The sequence below is a fragment of the Squalius cephalus genome (assembly GCF_949319135.1).
Source record: "Squalius cephalus genome assembly, chromosome: 18".
In the NCBI taxonomy this organism is placed as follows: domain Eukaryota; kingdom Metazoa; phylum Chordata; class Actinopteri; order Cypriniformes; family Leuciscidae; genus Squalius; species Squalius cephalus.
In genome coordinates this window covers 35,212,580-35,235,115 of record NC_137139.1, presented here as the reverse complement: position 1 = coordinate 35,235,115, position 22,536 = coordinate 35,212,580, and the positions used below count along the sequence as shown (strand labels likewise).

The window sequence follows — 22,536 nt, the reverse complement described above, 5'->3', positions numbered from 1 at the left end:
AGGGTCATATTGACGAGCAAGTATACGATATACAACTCGCAAAGTTAGGACAGTATACTCCACTAAACGGTGCTTGTAGCTCAAAGTATCCTGCGAGCAATGCCAACTTAATCCAAGAGTTCCCTCGCATGGATCTGTGCAGTCATGACTTAACCACAGGTCAGTATCTACTGAACGAGCTTCGGCTGGTAAGTGGTCAGTCACAGAGACATGGTTACTGGCCCACTGTCGAATCTCAAAACCTCCTTCAGCCAAGGAAGAACGCAATTTCATAAGCATCTCCTTGGCCTCTTTTGTAGTTGGAAAACTTTGTAGGCAATTATCCACATAAAAGGAATGCAAGACAGAAGACTGCACATCTTGAAATTCAACAGGAAGGTTTTGAACACATTTCTGGAGAGCATATATGGCACAACAAGGGCTACATGTAGCACCAAAAGGCAAGACCTGCCATTCATAGACATCGACTGGATCATTTCTTCTCATATTTCGCCACAAGAAGCGTAGCAAAGGAGAATCAGAAGCCAGGAGACAAACTTGATGGAACATTGATCTAATGTCTCCACTTATCGCAACTTGATGTTCTCTAAACCGAAGTAAAACTCCAATCAAGGTAGGGCCTAGAACCGGTCCAGGTAACAAATAGGCATTCAAACTCTCTCCGTGATACTGATAGGAACAGTTAAATACCACACGATGCTTGCCATTATGTTCCACAAGATGGTGGGGAATATACCAAGATTCATCACTGAGATTAATCTCATTTAACTTCAGTTTCTTAACACATCCAGCTTCAATGAGTTTCTGAATTTCTTTCTCATAAATAGCTGCTTGTTCTGGATCCTTAGCTAGCTGTCTCTCCATTCGACGCAAAGCCGGCATTACTGCCTCTTGAGATGCTTTAAGGACTGGTGCATTCTCAACTCGAAGTAAAGGAGTCGCATATCTTTTGATTCCGTTCATTTCTTCAAGCTTTGTTTTCTCGTCTAGACACTTGAGAGCTTTCTTATCTTGTTTAGACCGCAAAGCATGCTTTGGAGTCTGAGAGAAAGGAACTACGTCAACTTGCCATAACTTCTCCACATCTTTATGCAACTGATCCGTGGAGAGAGATGCCTGGAAGAAACACTGAGCCGTGGAATTAGACTTCTCACCCAAGGAAGTAGGTCCATGTAATGCCCATCCCAGTCGAGTATGCAAAGCAGCTGGACTTCCAGGAGGACCAAAACGTACTCGCTCTTTGGAGCAAAGAAGGTGAGGATGATCAGCTCCCACTAGTAACAAAGGTTTAACTCTCTGAAACTCCTCCAGAGGGAGGCCTCTTAGATGTTGGTAGCGTCTCTGTAGGACTCGCACAGGATAAGTCTGTTCAGGTAAGTCAATCATTTGAGCAGTAAATGCCCTTTGAATCTGGTATTTACTTTGCTTGTGAGAAGCTGGAGATATGGTGAAGGAAACCGTCGCACCTTCAATTTTCTCGGTGTCTTGCCGAATGGTTCGAAGAACCAATGATTCTGCCGCCCCATGAAGACCTAAACTCTCTGCTGCAGAAGACATGAGCATAGTTCTCTCAGAACCATCATCTAGGATAGCATACGTCTCCAGAGTCTTTCCTTCGTGGCTCAGAACTACCTTCACAATTTTCAGAAGAACAGAGTTCGGACCACTTGATCGGCTCAAATAAAATATCCTAGAATCTGGTTTGCGAACATTTACTTCATGCAGTACTCCTAAGTGGCGATCTTGACACAATGGACATTTTCCTCTCAAGTCACACTTAGATGATCTATGGGCCCAACCACATCTCCAACAACGATTATTGTCAACAATCCATTTCCGTTTGGCTGCCGTATCGAAGCTCTGAAATTCAGGACAATGACTGAGATGATGATCATTACTGCCACAGCTTGCACATGACGGTTTAAGGCCCTCCTTCTTGCCGTGTCGCAGAATTTCGTGGTTTGCAGTTTCAGAGTTCTTTCTTTGAGTGGGATTAACTTCTTGACTTATGCCATGAAGAAATGTAGCTGTGTGATATTGGGACTTGGTAGGCCTTGCTTCTCTTACCTGATACTTTTTCATACTTTTAGATTGTTCAAACACTTGGGCAGCTAGATTCTGACAATCTGATTCCTCTTCCAACCAAACTGAAAAATTCACCAAGTTGTAGGACTGGTCTGGTCGGGTGGTTTTGGCATATCTTGCAAAACTAGCAACCTGATGTGCTGGAAGTTTACTGAGTAACTGATGGACATGTGATGCACAAGATAATTCCTTTGCTCCTTCTTCATGATCCCAGGATTGAAGCATTCCCACAAGAGCTTGAACTCGTACAGCAAAGTCGCCGAATCCAACAGAATCTCCTGAACGTACAGCGGGTAAGTTCTTAATTGTAGCAATCTCTCGCAGCACCAACTGGTGGGGTTGCCCATATCTTTTCTGAAGAGCTTTTAAGGCAGTAGTATAAGGCTGGGAATGATGGGCATAAGCCAAGGCCAGAAGTCGAGCTGCCTCCAACTTCAAATGATCAAGAAGAATATGATACTTGTATTGCTCAGTTTCCTCTGAGGGTAACAAATTCTTTAAAGCCATATTCAGCATGGCAAACTCTTGGGGGTCATCACTCTTCAAATATGGAAATGAAAGTCTTTCAATACGGGCTGACCTGGATGAATGTAGAGCTGTCATACTTGCGTGGGGCACATTCATGGGTGAATGAATAGACATATGCTGGTTAGGTACCATCATTTGCATTCCAATTGGGGAAAGTGCAGTTATTGGATTTACATCTCTTTGCTGCCCCTGAGGTGCTGATGCAGTGGTTATAACTCTGGGTATCAATGGATTCTGATGAGACATAATGGAAGGATTATCTTGCTGCGGTACAGTTCTAGTTGTCTGCTGTTCTAAAGACGTTTGATGTGAATGACCAAGAGAAGCATAAGTAAATCCAGCTGATAAATCTCTAGGAGGCAATGTTGCAACCCTTGAAGGAACTGGCGGAACATTCTGGATATGAGCTGGATATAATACTGGATAAGGAAAATCAGGTAGATATGGAGGCCTTAAAAATCCTCCATTTGGAGGGAAGGTTGGCCAACTTGGAGGCATCCACGGAAGACCGGGCATACAAAATGCATTTCCCTGCATTTGATCAGGTGGCCAAAGGCTTTGGTCCCTTCCTACTTGTTGATCACTGGGATAAAAACTGGGATTCATTTGATGACTGACTGAAGATGAAAGACCATTGCGCTGTTGCTGAGTTAAGCCTTCACCCATTACATTTGGATGCAGTAAAGGTTGTGACCTGAGGTTATCTGGGAGTGGAACTGAAAGCCTAATAGGCGGACATGGATCAGAAAGCTGCTGGTGTAATCTCTCTGAGGGCCCTCTAGTGATGGCTGCTGTGGAAGTAGGCATTGAAGAGGTAGGTGGCACATACTGAGATGAGGGCAAAGTATTTTGTCTCTGAACTTTTGGTGGTGTAGAAAGCACATTATCCTGCTTGGTTTGATGTCGTCGCATACATTCACTCAACTCATCCACAATAGAATCTCTGGCGTTCATCTCATCTTGCTGGTTTGCTTGTATGGGGATATGAACAGGGGATTCTTGAATAGAACTGCATTCAGAACCAGTAGAAAATGAAGAACTTTTCCTTTGCATATCCTTCATCATGTGTCCCACATCCAACAACATTCCTTTCATTTGTTTAATCTCCTCAGACAAAGACTTCACCTCATTCTGAGTAGCAGTAATGGAAGCTCCTTGTGATGCAACCAAATGGCTCAAATCTTCTGGCTGGTGTGACAATTGTCCAGCTGGATGCATTGAAGGATTTAACTGAGTCATCATATAATCTTTGTGCCATCTTGGAGGTTTTACAATCCTTGATGAACGTTTAGGTTTCACACAGTCATCCTCAGTCTCCATTCCAGTTGCCTCTCCGGCTCGAAGGACCATGTAGAAATTTAGCAGAAATACTAGGCTGATTTGGCTGTTGCTACTGGAATGGTGGGTCCATTAAAACTCATTCAGTCATCAAGTACTTTTCCCAGTTTATTTGTGGTGACATATAGGAGTAGACATTTCTCAGATGGCAGTGATGGTAATTGTTGGTTTCTAAAACCCATAAACAAAACCAATAATAAATACAAACACAATTGCAAATCTTAAATCATACATCTGAAATCAGCTTTAACAATCAAATGAATATAACATTAAAGAGCTACTAAACATAACTAGAATTCAATATATCATATCAAACAATCATTTAAACTAAGACAAATCAAAAAGGAAACTTACATGGTCAACAACGCAACAATTCCACACAAGCCATGTCTGAACGACAGCTTCTTAGTTCAAACAAGAGGAGACTGCAACATAATTAGTAAGGGGCCACAGGTGCTCTTTATCAAGACTCAGTCAGCCAATCAGATCACAGCAGGATTTTCTACAGTCACTCAAATATGATGATAAATGATAAAATGATCAAGTAATGCTGAACAATAAATCTAAATACTAAAATAAATAAAAAATCACTTAGTGATTATAATAGTGCTGTGATTTGTGGATAACTGAAAAGCGATAGTCTGGAGAAACAGCTGTTTATTTATTAATTCTCAGTGTTGAGAAACGTAGCCTACATGTTACATTATTGTGTTAATAAATAAAGTACCTAATTATGGTACGTATTTATTTGGTATGAAAACTAGTGCATTATTACTTATGGATTAAAAATTATTGTTGTCTGTGCTGCGTGAGAATTGTAGATAATTGTAAAATTAAAATTGAGGTGCTAGGTTTTTTATTGGTGATTTGCTCTATTCATTGTCAACTGTTTTCTATTATGTTTGTATTGGCTAACGTTTATTCAGCTAATGCCTGTTTATAGTGTGCAATGATCAGATGCAAAGACAGCACGTCACAAATATAAACCCTTTTTCCCACTGTGAGCTTTATATCATATTTGGATATTGGAATAAGTATTTTAAATTAAGTTAAAATTATGTTAAATGAATCACATGTATACACATTGGGTCTCATTCACTAATAATTTTGTGGATTATTTCGTACTTGTATTTCTCACGAAAAAAATCTCCACCTATGCAAACGCAGTGTGTAACGCAATATACAAAAGTATTGTATATTGTGGATCATTTTATATGGTGTATAATGTAGCAGGTATTGAGAATATTATTGTTATGATTGGTTATTTCATTGGTTCATGTAGTTTGTTATGGTGCAGTACCATAAGACTCCAGCAGGGGGCGGGGCGAGCATGGAGAGTTATTATCAGGCACACGGTTCCCTTCCCCCACTCATAAAACAGAGATTATTTTAATATTTTTATGTTCCCCTTTTCAGGTAAGCTCCTTAAATATCCGAATATTTGATGTTAATATGAGTTTGTGTATATAGGGTGTTGGTATAATTGTTATATACCCGTATTGTGGAAAAAGAGATGAGATTGTCGCACATGGCGAACGTGATTAGTTCCCGATGCTATGCTAACATCAGCACGTCTCAATGCAATGTATTGTTAGTACATGAAGTTTTATGGGTTTCTAACAGTTCGTATAATAAAATACAGTGTTATTTATGCTGTTAAAGCTACACTGTGTGAATTTTTCCCCCATCTAGTGGTGAAATTGTATATGACTACCCAGTGAATATTAGTTTCTGTTCCTTTCAATTCCGAGGGCGTTTTAACTCCTACGGTGGCCGCATTATTCCAAGATTAACATGGCTTCCAGTTATCGACTTCGTCCATGACAATAATAAACAATAATACGTCTAAAATGAATAAAACTACAGGACAGATGTCAGGAGGTAAACGTCACCCTTGGAATCGGCTATCCCAGCATAATCAGATTAGGCTAACGTTACAATGTGTACAAAGTAAAAGCAATTAAAAATAACTCAAATTTACAGTGTCCTTTTTTTATATAGCTTAAAAAATTGCGCCTTTAAAACTATTCATCACCTGTGATCCGTCGCAGCACAGATTTATGTTAAAAGGTAAACAATACTTTTTCACCATTGATGCGAGGATGAAGTTATACTAGAGGTCGTTCTGGCGTTATGCACAACCATGCTATGGTTAGACAAGCAACTATAAAACTTCGAATTTACACAAATAGGCTGAATTACCTGTCGAGAAGAAAGCAGGCAACTTCGGCATCCGTTTTAAAATCTTTGCTCCTCATGAGCTCTTTCCATCTGGGAAAAGTTACTCCAATATTGACTTTGGTCTTGCTGATTTGCCTGTCGCGTTGACGTTTTAATTCTCTCTTTCAAAATCAAATGTGAGTGAACACACACACACACACACATCTTTCAAATCTGCCGGCAGTCGCGACTCGCGAGTAATCTCCCCCTCGCATTCGTCACGGTGTCACTGAGTGAAAAACGCAAAAGGCGAAGCTTGAATTTACAGGTATGTCCCTCTTTGGCTAATGTAGTTTCAAGATGGAGGGGCAACATGGCGACCGGCATTCTAACCCCTCACCCGTATGTACTTTCAATGGCAGATAAACTTACGAGAATACTTTATTACTTGAAAGAAGTAAATATACATTAATGAGCACATATATTTTTGAAAGAACTAAGTGTTTTTTGCTAAGAATCAACTAAAAAAAATTACACAGTGTAGCTTTAAGAAGAGTTATTATTATTTTCTAACTCTGTTTTATGTTTATTTGAGTTTGTATCGTACATGAGTGAGTGTTAATGGGTCACGTGCTGAACCGTCCATGTTCAAATGTGAAGGCCTGCAGTTATCACATAAAATGGATGACGTCAGACATTCTCTGATGACGTGTAAAGTGGTATTATATTGTGACAACTAAAATGTTTTGAGATTAATATGCACTACATATAGAGTACAGAGTATAATATACAGTGTTACATTAATTCTGATTTATAAGTAATATGATTTGCATTTTCTTTATTTTATATTTCTTTATTAAATAAACTCCTGATGTACTTACAAACTTTCCAATGCCTCGTTTTATGAGTACAGAACCTATTTGTACTACTGTATACAGTAAGTTTGGTGCCATTCTTTGGCCCGAGGTCATGGTGCAAAGGACCCTAGGTTGGTTTTACTCCGAACCATCCCTTTAAATGAAAGATAAAATATGATTGAGCAATATGAACAGTGAAAGTAACAAATTCATACACAGGCTTTATTAAGCATGAAAACAACTTAGCCAAATAATATTATTTATATTCTTTTGGTTTCTCTACCAATACATTTTAAAAATGACAAATCCAGTGAAAATACAGGTATCGGTTACGGTATCGGCGAGTACCAAAAATGACCGTATCGGTATCGGACTCGTTCTGGAAAAAGTGGTATCGGTGCATCCCTAGTCATTATTAGCCATAATTTATTCCCTATTGAATAAGTCAAGTCAAGTCAAGTCAACTTTATTTATATAGCGCTTTTCACAATACAGATTGTATCAAAGCAGCTTCACAGTATTAAATAAAATAGTACATCAGTGTTTGTTTCTAGTGGAAAATGTCCACGTTTGGTAATGCTGATCAATAGTATTGTTGATTGATTAATTAAATTAAGTATCCCCAACTGAATAAGTGGGGTTACATGCAGCCTGTTCAAAAGTTGCTAAATGTTGCATAAAAAAAATTGTTTCTAGTCACTTTAAAAAAAAAAAAAAAAAAAAAAAAAAAAAGGAACTTAAAGAGTTCTGAAATTCACACACAAAAAAATGTTTTTAATGGATTGAGGAGTTTTGACTGACTGAGTTTTCTGACTTTAAGACCCAGAGGAACAGCTCATTTGCTCCATATAAGGCCATCTAGAGTCATGAAATATCATCTTATATTATTTATTTTCCACAAGAGGTCAAAGACACCCAATGTAAGGTATTTAGAGCTGGATTAAAAGGGTTATGCATGAAACTGATTTATTTTGAATTTTAGTTAAAATAATGTGAGGAATGTGCTTAAATTACTATTTATGCATTATTTATTGATCGAACAGCTTTACAACATGCAACAAACACCTCCATGAATGCATAGGCATTATAAAAACAAAATGTATGAAATAAAATGAATATTGAAGCCAAATTTTTGAAACGCAGTGCAGCTGCACAGCATACACAGATGAGCGGCGAACACGGTCATTGGCTGTGCTGCGGCAACTGCATGAACCTATGACGAGGCGGCTCAGACACGTAGTCCAATCAGGGCAATTCGTGCCCTGACACGTCAGAGCCGCCAGGATGGGCGTGGCCAGAGGCTAAAAAGAGCCCATCATTCGTCAAAGTCTTTAGGTTAAATCGACTGAATCGATTCCCTGACCAAAGCACAAGCACGGCGAGTTACGCAATACTCGTTCCCTCATCTCAGGGAACCAAGGTTACGTTAGTAACCGAGACGTTCTCTTTCGAGGGGTCTCTCCTATTGTATAAGTATCTTACGCTATGGTAACCCCCTTTGAAACGCCGCGCGTGCTTGACTTCGCTATGATAAAGCCTGAGGCAAGAAGCCTGAAGCCCTTAAGAGTAAAGTATGAACCCAATAAGCCGGTCAGTGACGGGCTTCATAAGGGAAAAAGGAGGAGTGGGCCTAATGAGGGCCAAACCTTAATAAATGATATATAATGTAATATATAAAATGTATAATACAAACTAAGTTCATGTAAAACAGGACCGGATAATATCGGGCCCACGTTTTATGGGGGTATTGTGCTTACACCTTTCATACTGAAAGTACCCTGGAATGCAGAGCAGGGACTTGTAGGTTATAAAACCTGATAAATGTGGACGGTGAGGCCCAGCCGGCCGCCGCACAGATATCCTCGATGGGTGTTCCACTTGACCAAGCCCAAGACGAGGCCATGCCTCTTGTGGAATGAGCTCTGATGCCTAAGGGGCAGTGAAGGCCCTTGGACTCATAAGCCAGCGCTATAGCGTCAACTATCCAGCGCGATAATCTCTGCTTTGAGACGGCGAGACCCTTAGTGCGGCCGCCAAAGCACACAAACAGCTGTTCCGACTGTCTGAACGAGGCAGAACGCTGTAGATACACTCTGAGAGCCCTGATGGGACAGAGTAAATTTGCGTCTCTTTTGTCCTCTGGTGAGGAAAGAGCTGCTAGGGAAATAACCTGTGCTCTGAAGGGAGTGGAGAGCACTTTAGGAATATACCCATGCCTTGGCTCAAGGACGGCTCTGCAGTCGTTGGGTCCAAACTCAAGACAGGGCGCACTCGAAGACAGCGCGTATAAATCGCCCACTCTTTTAACGGAGGCGAGCGCCAGTAAAAGAGCGGTTTTGAGCGAGAGATGCTTCAGGTCGGCAGACTTAATGTAAGTCACTTAATATTAACTTCTTGTTTATTAAACTCATTTTAATTGTGCTGATATTTTGAGGAGAAAATGGCACTCTTTGTGTGATTGCTTATCTATATCATATGATATAGCCTAACAGACAATTAATACAGGTGTGTTTGTTGCTGCATTTAAATAGAGTAAATCACGCAGTTGAGAGCGTGCCCTCTAAATGCACACGCTCAGTAGTCTAACCTAAACCGGAAAGGGTTAACTCTCTTGCTGAGTTTTTGTTTGGTGTTTGCAAAGTGAGGGACATACTCGATTTCACATCATTAAAACAATTACGATATTATCGTAGATGATATTTGCACACTCTTATGTTGCAGTATACTTTTTCTACGGTTTGGAGAAACTTATTCTAGCCAGGCCTGATGTAAAACTAACTGGATGCAGGCTCCAGCAGCGGCTGAGGATTGATCTGGAATCACAGCGATTGATTCCTGCCGGTTCCATAATGAGACTGGCGCGGCCAGAGACATTTTAGGCGCTGCGGCATATTAAATATATTATAAGTAGGTTTTCCATGTGAGAAATACAATGTGTGGTGAGAGGGCGTGACAAAAGACTGAAATGAGTGAGTGTCACATGACACTTGAGAGCCCTGACTGCACTGTAGCAGTTACTGTTACACTGTTTAACCTGCAAGATAGCTAGCCTGCTAAAAACACCAAGCTTACATTAGCTACTGCTACTATTCCCCACCAATTCACAAGCACAAGAGAAAAAGTATTTTGTATTTACATTTAATACCCCTGGAACTCAATGGAAGTTGATTGAAGATGGCATTGTTGGTAGGCCTAGTGTTGTTATAACCAGTCAACTGAGCCAACAATCTTTTCACAAAACCTTGTCAAACTGTCAAAATCCATCAACATGCCGTGCATGAGCTACTTTCTGACAATCTAACTGAAAGTGGGTGAATATCAAAATACACGACAGAAACATTTTGTTTAATCACTTACAAGTGTTATGTTGACAACACTATTGAAACAATTACTTTTTATTACAGCTGTACATGAATAAATAGGCCATTTGGCCCTGGACTAATAGGGTATTCTATTTGTATTGGCTCTATTCTATTTTGAAGACTTGTGCTGGCTGTGCAAGTCTCATTTAAGGCTCTCACAAATAAATAGTATGGGTATATTATACATTTTCTGAGTCATTAGAGTGCCTTGAGTATTGAAGTTGTTGAGTTTTGTGTCTGTGGTGTTCTTTCATGCCACAGGGATAAAAGAAAGCATACAGTCTAGGTGGAAATTGTGAAAAAATATGTGTTATTTCTGGTTTAAAGAAGTCATGTGACCTCTGTGTTTGTCAGACAGATTCAGTACTGGGCTTAAATGAAAGCCTAAAAGGTCCCCTTTCCAACGATACCAAGCAGCATATTATTGAATATTGACAATATCCCTCGCATGAGCCTAAACCAGATACAGTGGGTACGGAAAGTATTCAGACCCCCTTAAATTTTCACTCTTTGTTATATTGCAGCCATTTGCTAAAATCATTTAAGTTAGTAAGAAAAACTGAAATATCACATGGTCCTAAGTATTCAGACCCTTTGCTCAGTATTTAGTAGAAGCACCCTTTTGATCTAATACAGCCATGAGTCTTTTTGGGAAAGATGCAACAAGTGTTTCACACCTGGATTTGGGTATCCTCTGCCATTCCTCCTTGCAGATCCTCTCCAGTTCTGTCAGGTTGGATGGTAAACGTGGGTGGACAGTCATTTCCAGGCCTCTCCAGAGATGCTCAATTGGGTTTAAGTCAGGGCTCTGGCTGGGCCATTCAAGAACAGTCACGGAGTTGTTGTGAAGCCAGTCCTTCGTTATTTTAGCTGTGTGCTTAGGGTCATTGTCTTGTTGGAAGGTGAACCTTCGGCCCAGTCTGAGGTCCAGTGCACTCTGGAGAAGGTTTTCGTCCAGGATATCCCTGTACTTGGCCGCATTCATCTTTCCCTCGATTGCAACCAGTCGTCCTGTCCCTGCAGCTGCAAACACCCCCACAGCATGATGCTGCCACCACCATGCTTCACTGTTGAGACTGTATTGGACAGGTGATGAGCAGTGCCTGGTTTTCTCCACACATACCGCTTAGAATTAAGGCCAAAAAGTTCTATCTTGGTCTCATCAGACCAGAGAATCTTATTTATCACCATCTTGGAGTCCTTCAAGTGTTCTGTCATGTGTCTTGCACTGAGGAGAGGCTTCCGTCGGGCCACTCTTCCATAAAGCCGCGACTGGTGGAATAGCTGCAGTGATGGTTGACTTTCTACAACTTTCTCCCATCTCCCGACTGCATCTCTGGAGCTCAGCCACAGTGATCTTTGGGTTCTTCATTACCTCTCTCACCAAGGCTCTTCTCCCCCGATAGCTCAGTTTGGCCGGACGGCCAGCTCTAGGAAGGGTTCTGGTCGTCCCAAACGTCTTCCATTTAAGGATTATGGAGGCCACTGTGCTCTTAGGAACCTTAAGTGCAGCAGAAATGTTTTTGTAACCTTGGCCAGATCTGTGCCTTGCCACAATTCTGTATCTGAGCTCTTCAGGCAGTTCCTTTGACCTCATGACTCTCATTTGCTCTGACATGCACTGTGAGCTGTAAGGTCTTATATAGACAGGTGTGTGGCTTTCCTAATCAAGTCCAATCAGTATAATCAAACACAGCTGGACTCAAATGAAGGTGTAGAACCATCTCAAGGATGATCAGAAGAAATGGACAGCACCTGAGTTAAATATATGAGTGTCACAGCAAAGGGTCTGAATACTTAGGACCATGTGATATTTCAGTTTTTCTTTTTTAATAAATGTGCAAAAATGTCAACAATTCTGTGTTTTTCTGTCAATATGGGGTGCTGTGTGTACAATAATGAGGAAAAAAAAAAAGAACTTAAATGATTTTAGAAAATGGCTGCAATATAACAAAGAGTGAAAAATTTAAGGGGGTCTGAATACTTTCCGTACCCACTGTACCTTTCACCCGCAATTCAAAATGAGCTTATTGATTGTTGTGCAGAGGAAATCAGAGGGACCCTAATCAATAGAATACAGGCAGCCAAGTACTTCACTGTATTAGCTGATGAGTCCATGGATATAGGTGGGACTGAACAGATGTCCATATGTGTTCATTACGTCAATGAGGAGGAATAAAACCTAGAGATAAAGGAGGATTTTCTCGGTTTCTGTCCCTTGCCCAAACAAGATGCGGCAACAATAACCTCAGCCATTCTCAATCAGCTGACAAAGTGGGGTCTTCAAACAACTTTCCTAAGGGGTCAGGGTTATGATGGGGCCTCTACAATGAGTGGCAAAGTGAGTGGGGTACAAAAGAGAGTCTAGGAACTGTATCCCAGGGCAATGTACACCCATTGTAGGAGCCATGCACTTAATTTGGTTGTGGTGCATGGTTGCTCCGATCTTCCTTTAGTGAGGAACACAATGGCCATCGTAGAAAAGATTGCAGTGTTCTTCTCAGCGACAGGGGCCAGAAAAGATGCCCTGCGGGCAGAGAGTAGAAGAGAAGGGCAACCAAGAACAGCAGGGATCCCACTGATGTCAGACACTAGATGGGGTAGCAGAGCAAACACACCGAGTGCTTTTGTGGAGAAGTTCACTGCTATACATTCTGTTTTGGAGACCATGGAGGCAGAAGTAACTACCACCTCTGGAAAGGCCAGTGCCCGGTTGCATAAAGCACCTTAAGTTTTTCCCTTAAGTATGATACTTAAGGGGCGATTTCCCCTTACCTAAGAGAATAACTTAAGGGTGTTGCATATAATCTCTTAAACGGTTCTCTTAGATAAGGGAAACATTTAAGTGTTTCACGACAGCGATACTGGATTCACATTATAAAAGTCTGTTGTTGCCATAGATACGCAAAACACTAGCACTAGCAATTTCGCAGTTTCATAAAATAAAGTAGGCTAGGACATCGAAATGGATAAAGAAAGAAAAAAAAGAAAGCCTAATTGGATAGAGGAGTAGAAATGCATTCTTTTCAGAAAAACAAATTTGAAAAGCAAACTAAGTCCCACTGTAAATGCGGGAGCTTGACCATTGCGTTTAAATGACAGGAAAGAGCCCCCGCAACCCGGTGAACCACTCTGCTGACAGACGATTTATGCACGTTGAAAACATCTCCCACTACCGTCTGAAAACTCCCAGTTGCAAAAAAAAACAAAAAAACACAGTGCTATTTATAAGCAGTTGTAACACCGCAGGTAAAGAGTGGTTGCGATGTGTTACATGGTCAAGGTCGCTGTCTAGTTTGCTAGTCATGTCAAATTTTGCGCGTCGATCATTAGCGCGGTATTCTTGCAACAGTTTTTCATCGCTAAGATTGTCCAAAGGGTTCTCCCTATCCTTAAAAATTATTCTTGGCACATAATGATCTTCAGCTGGTTCCATAAATTCAGCCATCTCGTCTTATTTTTGTCCGCGTTACTCTTAAGGTTACGATTTTCGAACATTAAGTTATACTTAGGGAAATGACCGTTAAGGGGTTTTATGCAACACTTGACGCTTTTTAAGGGATTACTTAAGTGAAAAAACAGCATTTAAGGGAAATTCTAAGTGTTTATGACGTTTCACTTAAAGAAACCCTAAAGTAACACTTAAGGGTTTTTTCTGCAACACCCTTAGGTTTAAGGGAAACATAAGGGCGAACTTAAGGGAAAATTACACTTAAGGTGCTTTATGCAACCAGGCACAGTACTCTCCGGCATAGTATTGAAACATTTGAGACCATCATTACTTCTGTAATAGCCAACAACGTGCTGGGTTATATGCTACCTCTAACCAAACAGCTGCAGTCTACCAACTTGGACATCATCACAGCATACGAGGAGGCAAGAAATGTACGGCAAGTCATAGCCAACCAAAGAAATGAGCAAGGATTCAGTCCATGTTTTCAAAAAGCCACAGCATTGGCCAACTCAGTTGATGTGGTCCCAACAAAGCGTAGAATATCAGTAAAACAGAATTACAGACCAAACATATCCACAGAGTCAGTGGAAGACCACTACCAGGTGAATCTCTTCTATCCCTTCATCGATCACATAACTAGTGAGCTGGATGAGAGATTCTCTGAAAGTAATGAGCCTGCATCACTAGCAGTTTATCTGGTACCAAAATCGTTGAAGAAACTGACAGAAGAAAGAGAGCAAAGAAGGGTAAAGTGGTACCATGAGGACCTACCTTACCCAAACACAGTAGAGCAGGAGATAGAAAGCTGGAGGCACAAGTTTCACTCTGAAGATGGGGTGCTGCTAGCCTGCTAATACCAGACTCTGCTACTTCGCTTTGCTTCGTAGAGAGAGTCTGGAGATCCGTAATAGAAAAACGTTTTCTTTACCGCCTGGGGGCGCTAGTCTGAAGCTTAAAATCAGTGGTTACCCGTAAGCCAATCACATAACGTTTGGTCATGACGTATGCTATGCGCCGTCTCAGCCGCATCGAATTTCCACTGTGTGATGGTAAAACTATACTAAAACTTAACCATCGAGCTAAATAAGGAGTGAACATGGCTGTGAACGACTTTTGCAGGTTATGTGAAGTAAATCTTCGCATCCACGGTACAATCAGTGCCTCTTAAACAATATTTGATAGTAGAGAGAATCAAGAAAATATTTGTAGCCAACTGTCAAAGTTAGGATTAGTTCTGTCAAACACAGCTCTTAGTTCTTCTCGAGTCTGTCGGAAATGCTGCAACTTAATTACAAGATTACAGCATGACATGACAATATTTATGGACTGGCAAAGAAAGGAGACAATAACCTGTCAAAAGGGCGCCAGTTCGACAGATAAAAGAGACCGAGATACACCTTCAAAAACGCCAATGACCATAAAAAAGCCTATCGCCTTGCCGGCCCTTGGTCTCCCCAGTTTCTCGCTGACGATTGGTAATAGTTGATAAATTAAACTTTTCCCAAAACCTGTCGGGAGTAGGGCCACAACATCACCTCCATTCAAAATGTTGAACAAACACTAAATTGCTAATGCCGGGAATATTCTCCACAACAGAGCGAATTGCATCCCGTGTCTCCATATCCGCGGTCGTATCCTGAACTACAATCTAAACTAGGCGCTTAGCGTCTACGTCACAGCTCTTAGCCCGCCCTCTGTTCGTTGATTGCCCGGCGGAAAACTGAGAGATAGGTCACGGTCTCAGACTGAGTACAGGAGCGAAATGAAATAGAGCGGAAGTACGAAGTCTGACGTCTGCCTGCATCAGCACTGGAAACTCTGAAAACAACACAGAGGGCCTTATTTCCCAACATCCAGTGTATGCTGAAAAAATTTCTTACACTTCCTGTGACAACATGTGAATGTGAAAGGGCATTCTCTGCAATGTGAAGGCTCAAAACATGGCTCAGATCTTCTATGTCTAGTGAAAGGCTCACAGGACTGGCGTTGATGCATGTTCATCAAAAACACACACACACACACACACACACACACACACACACACACACACACACTATAGCCTGTAAATAGTTGTAACATGTCTGTGAAATGTAAAACATTATATTGAATAAAAAATCTTTCACAATCATCTACATGTCTGTCTATTTTGAGGTTTAGGCTATATAGAGCATTTGTGGGTGTTATTATAGCACAACTCTTAACACCTCACTCCGGACCTCACTAATTTTCAAACCCTGGTTATGGCCTTGAGTACATCAGGAGTTTATTTAAATAACACTTGCCTGACGGCTCATGCTAGCGCCGCTAACCCGGACACCGACGTCACTTCAGTGAGTTGAGGAAAGCCCGTAAAAGTCCTGCAGAAAGCGATCATGAGGATGGAGTGTAACGACGCCCAGCTCCAGGAATGCACTCATATTTTGTTGATAGCACCAGTTTATAACAATTATTAGTTAACACTAAGTTGTTAACACTTCAGAAAAAATAATAAATTGTCGTTAGTTTTGTTCACATTGTCATGTTAATTATAATCTAATGCATTTTGTTTTATTGACCACAATATTATCATTGATATTTGTTTGAGAGGGGCACTTCTGATTCATTTTGAAAAAGGGGCTCGAGCACCAAAATCTTTTGTAGGAGACTTTGAGCTTTTGTAAGTTTGTAGATCTTATACATGCAAAAACATCTACATAACACACTAAAGAAAAAGAAAACATGAAAACACATCATATGACCCCTTTAATACATTAATACACATGTAATGCAACCATTATTAAAAACATTATGTATAAACTTGAGCTTCCATTGTTTTCCAAAAGTGAGCTTGAACTGTTTCTTCTTCTTCTCATAATTATGAAAAATGAATATTTCATCAGTCTTTGTCTCCCTCTGCTGGTACAACACAAACACAGAGATATTCAGGCTCTTTATTTACTCTGTGACAAAACTCAGAGCTTTTTGAGTTACTGTGCGTTTATACACATAAAATGATTAATCTATGAATGAGAAACTGTAATTTGCTGTGAAATAAAAGGTGTTTCACTGCCGCCTCATCAGGTCTGTCAGAGGATCGCTGAGATCTAAATGAAGTCTTCATTTCTAACAGTGAAGTCACTGTATCTTCAGTCTCTGTTGATTCTGTTGACTGAGTCTCTGTAGTGGATCCTTATTCACCATCAGATGATCAGCACAAGATCACACTGTCCTCGAATAACTAAAATAAAACACACACACAGTCACATATGCAGTATGAGATATTACATCTGTCACATCTTTTCATAAGAAAACTAACTAGATAATCTATATTAATTCATTCTCAAGCATGATCATATCGCTTCTCACTGATGCTCAAAGTCACTTTACAAAATCAAAAGCACATGAAAGGTCACTTTCACACACCGGACAGCTGATCCAGAACCAGCAGAAATGACCATTACACTCACTACACATTTAATATCAGTTAATAACAACCCAGATCTCAGATTATCACACACATAAGGCGTCTTTACACACAAACCAAATCTGAAGCGGCATAAAATCACAAAATGTGCATTTACACAGAATGTTTATTGCTTCTCTGACGCCGAGAACATAAATGCATTTACACAGGAATTAGTTATTAAAATCGCGGGAAATAATACTTTGAACATTACTATTTTAAAACTACAGTTTTAACAAAGTGTTATAAAATGAATTTAAAAGTAATTAAATATTAAAGAAATAAAACTCAAGATAAATAAAAACACAGAATTTCAGATTTCCTCTGTGTGATATAGCGATCTCACGCTCTGATGTTTGTCATAATTCTGTGGTACTGAGAGCTATTTTATATTTCTTAATAAAACTATTCCAGATGGAACAAATGCTACAAATATATTATGAATTATTACACCGGGTCGATCACCGCAGGATTTATTCATGTTTTTCAAAGAGCCAGAAAAAGAACAATTCTGCTGTCGCCAGCGTGTGTGTGTGTGTGTGTGTGTGTGTGTGTGTGTGTGTGTGAAATATCGTCCTCAAGAAGATGATTTCTGGAATATAATATCACACAGTGACGGCGAATAAGCATTTAGCGTGTCTGAGAGAAATGTAGAAGCGCGTTGATCTGCCAGTCTCTTCAGAGGAAGATTACAAACGGCGAAAGCCAATTGATTACACACGTCGACTCTGTTATTCTGGTGGTTTCTTCACGATGTGAGTACAGGACACTTTTACTTTATTGTCTCTTGTTGGCTGACATTTTTAAATTTGGCTAAAACAATATGGATTATGGCCGATATGTTTAGTCTTCCGCTTCTTGATTCTCGCGCCGCGCGTTTGGTTGTCATGACAATGACGTAGTTTAGAGCGACACAAGATTGCGTTCATTTACACTGAACAAAACAATATCAGAGTCATCTTTGACACTCGGGGCTGAGGGGGGTCAGACCCGGCATATTTTAAGTCTGCTTTCATGCGGCATTGTGTCTTTCCACAGAACTTTGAGCAGACACAGAGCCGCTTTAGAGCAGCCTTAACTCGCTGTGTAAAGATGCCTATAGAGACAGTTAAAGGGGAAAAGCTGAAATAACATTAATATTATTTTCACAATCAGTCACAACAGTATGAGCAGAATTACACTCATATTAAACACAGTTTAATGTTCAGAGACCTACAGAAACTGAAGCTGAATTTAAGACTCTTATCATTATCTGATGATCTCAGACAAAATATTCACACACACACGCGCACACTCACTCTCTCTCTCTCTCTCTCTCTCTCTCTCTCTCTCTCTCTCTCACACACACACACACTGTCGCTATTAATAGTTCAGTTCGGATCTGTTTTACTCCTGTAAATTTGCATATTATCATGGAGGAACATGATTGCACTGTCACTAATACACAGATCACAGTGAAATATGTTTGACAATGTCTATTCTCCAAACAGTATGATAAATAACAAATAAACAAATAAAGGTGGACAGAGTTCTGCACAAAATTAGTTTTGTTGTTGTCTTTTAACTGTCTTTTAACACACGTGGTGTTACTGAACCTGGTACAATTTACTTATATTTCTAGTGAGTAAATCAGACATTTGAACTTTAAATAAAAATATGATGATTAAAATCGTTAAACTATTCTTACAGTAGTGTCTCCAGTTTATAATGTGGATCATCCCTCAGATCCTCTAACAGCTTCACTCCTGAGTCTCCTAGTTTATTATCAGACAGATTCAGATCTCTCAGGTGTGAGGGGTTTGATCTCAGAGCTGAAGCCAGAGCGGCACAACCTTCCTCTGTCACACCACAGCTATACAACCTGTAGAGAACAATGACACACATTAAGCCTATATCCAGAGATAAACATGACACTTAAAAAATAACATAATCCTGTCAATATGAAATATATACAAATACTCATTAGTTCACATTGTGAAAATTCATCAGTTAGCATTAGGGGATTGATTATAGAGTTTGTAGAGTATAAAAATCATTATTTCTATGGAAAGTCCCCATAAAACATGTAAACCCAACGTGTGTGTGTGTGTGTGCTTAATGTATTTGTAAACATTTTAAGGAACGTGTGTGTGTGTGTGTGTGTGTGTGTGTGTGTGTGTGTGTGTTAGCAGGGGAGGATTGGGACGATTCTAAGGGTCCAGCAGAACTCCATAATTTCCTGGATGATTTTGGTATTTTCTTTGTAAAATAATCTTATAGGAAGAACGCTATAAAGAACGGGTATTCATTATAGTGTGTGTGTGTGTGTGTGTGTGTGTGTGTGTGTCATCTGTCAGGGAAACTGGAGGGTTTTACAGCGGACAGTGAAAGTCCTACCAGATCATTCAACACAATCTGTATTTTCCCTTTAACAGTAGAAATGTTTATATACATTCACTATAAATGCATATGATAATCATTTTCTTATACAAATGTCACATAAACCGGTTGTGTAGATCACACATCTACGTCCCTTCAGGACACTGACAATAAAGATGGATGGTTGATGCATGTCCCAAACACTTCAACATAAATCAGACATATACAATACAGTAGCCTAGTTTGAACCAGTGTACATTATTTACATTTACACTTTTATCCAAAGCGACTTACATTGCATTTCAAGATACACATTTACATTCCTATCAGTTCTTGCTTTCCCTGGGAATCGAAATCATGGCCTTGGCGTTGCAAGCGCCAACACTCTACTGTAGTGTGTGTGTGTGTGTGTGTGTGTGTGTTTTCAACACTCTACTGTTTGAGCTACAGGAAAGATTCCTTAAAGGAGAACTCCGGTCAATTTTAACATTGTACTGACAGCACTCCAAATTTACAAATAAATGAGCTCAGAGAACAACGACAAAAATCAGTGTTGCCTACACCGTGTTATCCTCTTTTTAAAATTTGCACCCTGTTGACTTCAATGGGGCAAGTTTTAAACCAGCTTTTAGCCTCTTAACATCCTTGATGTGTCATTACAAGTGCACAGGTCATGTGAGTGGTTCCTTCAGAGTGAACACGAGTGAGTCTGACTGCAGTAGATGTGAAAGATTTTAATAAAAATGATGTTATTTCAGCCAGCGCACATACCTGTATTTTCTTCCTGTTTTCGGTCGAAGTCCAAAGTAATTGATTGTCGAGTTCACACGCGTGATCATAGGTAACTAAACCTATGCGCGTGAACTCGACAATCGATTACTTTGGACTTCGACCGAAAACAGGATGACCTGTGCACTTGTAATGACACATCAAGGATGTTAAGAGGCTAAAAGCTGGTTTAAAACTTGCCCCATTGAAGTCAACAGGGTGCAAATTTTAAAAAGAGGATAACACGGTGTAGGCAACACTGATTTTTGTCGTTGTTCTCTGTACTGACAGCACTCCACATTTACACAAAAATGAGCTCAATGTTAAAATTGACCGGAGTTCTCCTTTAACTTTTAAAATTAATTTTACACTCCTATGGCCAACTTTCTTTATTAAAAAATGGTAACACTTTATAATGGGCTAAGGTTTCATTTTGTTAGCATTAGTTAACATGAACCAACAATTAATGAACAATATTCTACAGCATTTATTAATCTTAGTTAATGTTAAGCTCAACATTTTATAAGACATTTTTAAGATCCAAAGTTGTATCTGTTAACATGCACTGTGAACTAACATGAACACTAATATTTTATTAACTAACATTAATAAAGGCTATTGCTCTCTGTTAGTTCATGTTAGTTAATGCATTAACAAATGAGACCTTATTGTAAAGTGTTACCAAAAATTAAACAAAATTAAAATAAAATACCTAAATAATGCAAACAACTCACTGGATAACATTGGGCTGCATATAAAGAAACAAAATGCATGTGCCATGGAGAAATAAACTGGACTCGCCTCCGCACGGACAAGGACATTATTTTAATCAAACCATATTGTTGATGAAAATAATACGAGAACAAAAAAATGCTAGTTATTAATAACGCATCAATGATTTTGCTAAAAAAGTAAACAATTTTACTAGTACAGTAATAGTACACCTCTTTAATAACAGGCTTACAGAGGACATCGCTGCTGTTTGAGCTGCGCGCGCTGAAGCGGAAGAGAACGAGCGATAAACTGAACCACTTTGCTAGAAGGTTAATCAACTCAACGGTTGCTGAAGAATGCAACTAAACCAAAGAATTGACAATTTTTTATTACAATATTGTATACAATTATAATAATATGACAGTCCCAATCATAGATTTTAATGTTTTGCATTGCTGCTTGATCTGAAGAGAACGAGCACCGGGAAACTGAATAACTTTTCTAGCAGGTTTAAATCAACGAAACGCATCCTATGTGAGATTAATCAGATATTTATATTTCATAAACTTAATATTACGACTCATCATATATCTGCACAAAGTGACGTGAATGCACAAGTGAGCTTGACTGTGCTGGTCAGAACGTGTAATCGCTGTTCTGGACGCGCTATTTCTACAACAACGCGCTGAAACACGGCAACTAAACCCAGAGAATTCACAACATTTTATTACAATAGTGTTCTCATTATAATGGCATGTATATGACAGTCCCAATTATAGCTATAAATGCACATTGCTGTTTGAGCTGCGCACGCTAAAGATAAAGATGATCACACACACACACACACACACACACACACGTTTTCTCACTCACTCACTGTCCTACACACAATTACGTTATGACACGTTACACTATACAGAAGGTGTGTATACTCTAGTTGCTACCGAGTTCTTGAAGGGATTCAGGACAAATCCATGCACATCTACAGATTTGAGGGCATACATCACTTGCCATTTTTCTTTTGCTGGATGTCTGTCATCTATTTGCATATCAATAAAGATTTGTTTAATACAATGCACATTGAATTTGTCATTTCTACAACCTTTACAGCACTTCAATTTTGTGAGCATGACATATTACATTTATTATCATTAGCACTCCATGTTCAAAGATTTACTAGCTGTCAGTTCATCTCTTATACGCTGCTGCCATCTAGTGGTTGTTAGTTGTAACTCTAAAAGTATGGGGAACTGCTTAATTAAAGGTATAGCGGAGGATTTTCCCGAATTTTAGAAAAGAACCGCCCTCTCCACTTTTTGAAAAAATGCACATGCGCAACACTCTACCTGCTCCTGTGAGGGAACACCTTTTTAAACGTGTGCCCGAGAGAGCATGCACGAGCTAATCATAGCTTACATTAACTTTTACTAGCAGTGATTTTAAATGGATTTCTCCAAATAGCATGCCAAT

The 22,536-nt window shown here is 39.7% G+C and overlaps 1 protein-coding gene across 2 annotated transcripts in view; it reads right to left on the bottom strand.

Moving 5' to 3' along the window:
• The window catches only part of LOC307145274 (NACHT, LRR and PYD domains-containing protein 3-like), a 165,037-nt gene that overhangs the window by 95,459 nt on the left and 47,042 nt on the right, over window positions 1-22,536 (bottom strand). The window contains exons 11-12 of one of the 2 annotated variants that reach the window (XM_079848256.1): window positions 18,914-19,087; window positions 15,821-17,001 (exon numbers count right to left, since the gene is read on the bottom strand). The exons of the other annotated variant lie outside the window; for it this stretch is intronic. Coding sequence (XP_079704382.1) covers window positions 16,983-17,001; window positions 18,914-19,087 — 193 coding nt within the window. The 3' untranslated portion in view covers window positions 15,821-16,982. Of the gene's footprint in view, window positions 1-15,820; window positions 17,002-18,913; window positions 19,088-22,536 lie in introns of those variants that run through there. 2 annotated transcript variants of the gene reach the window in all.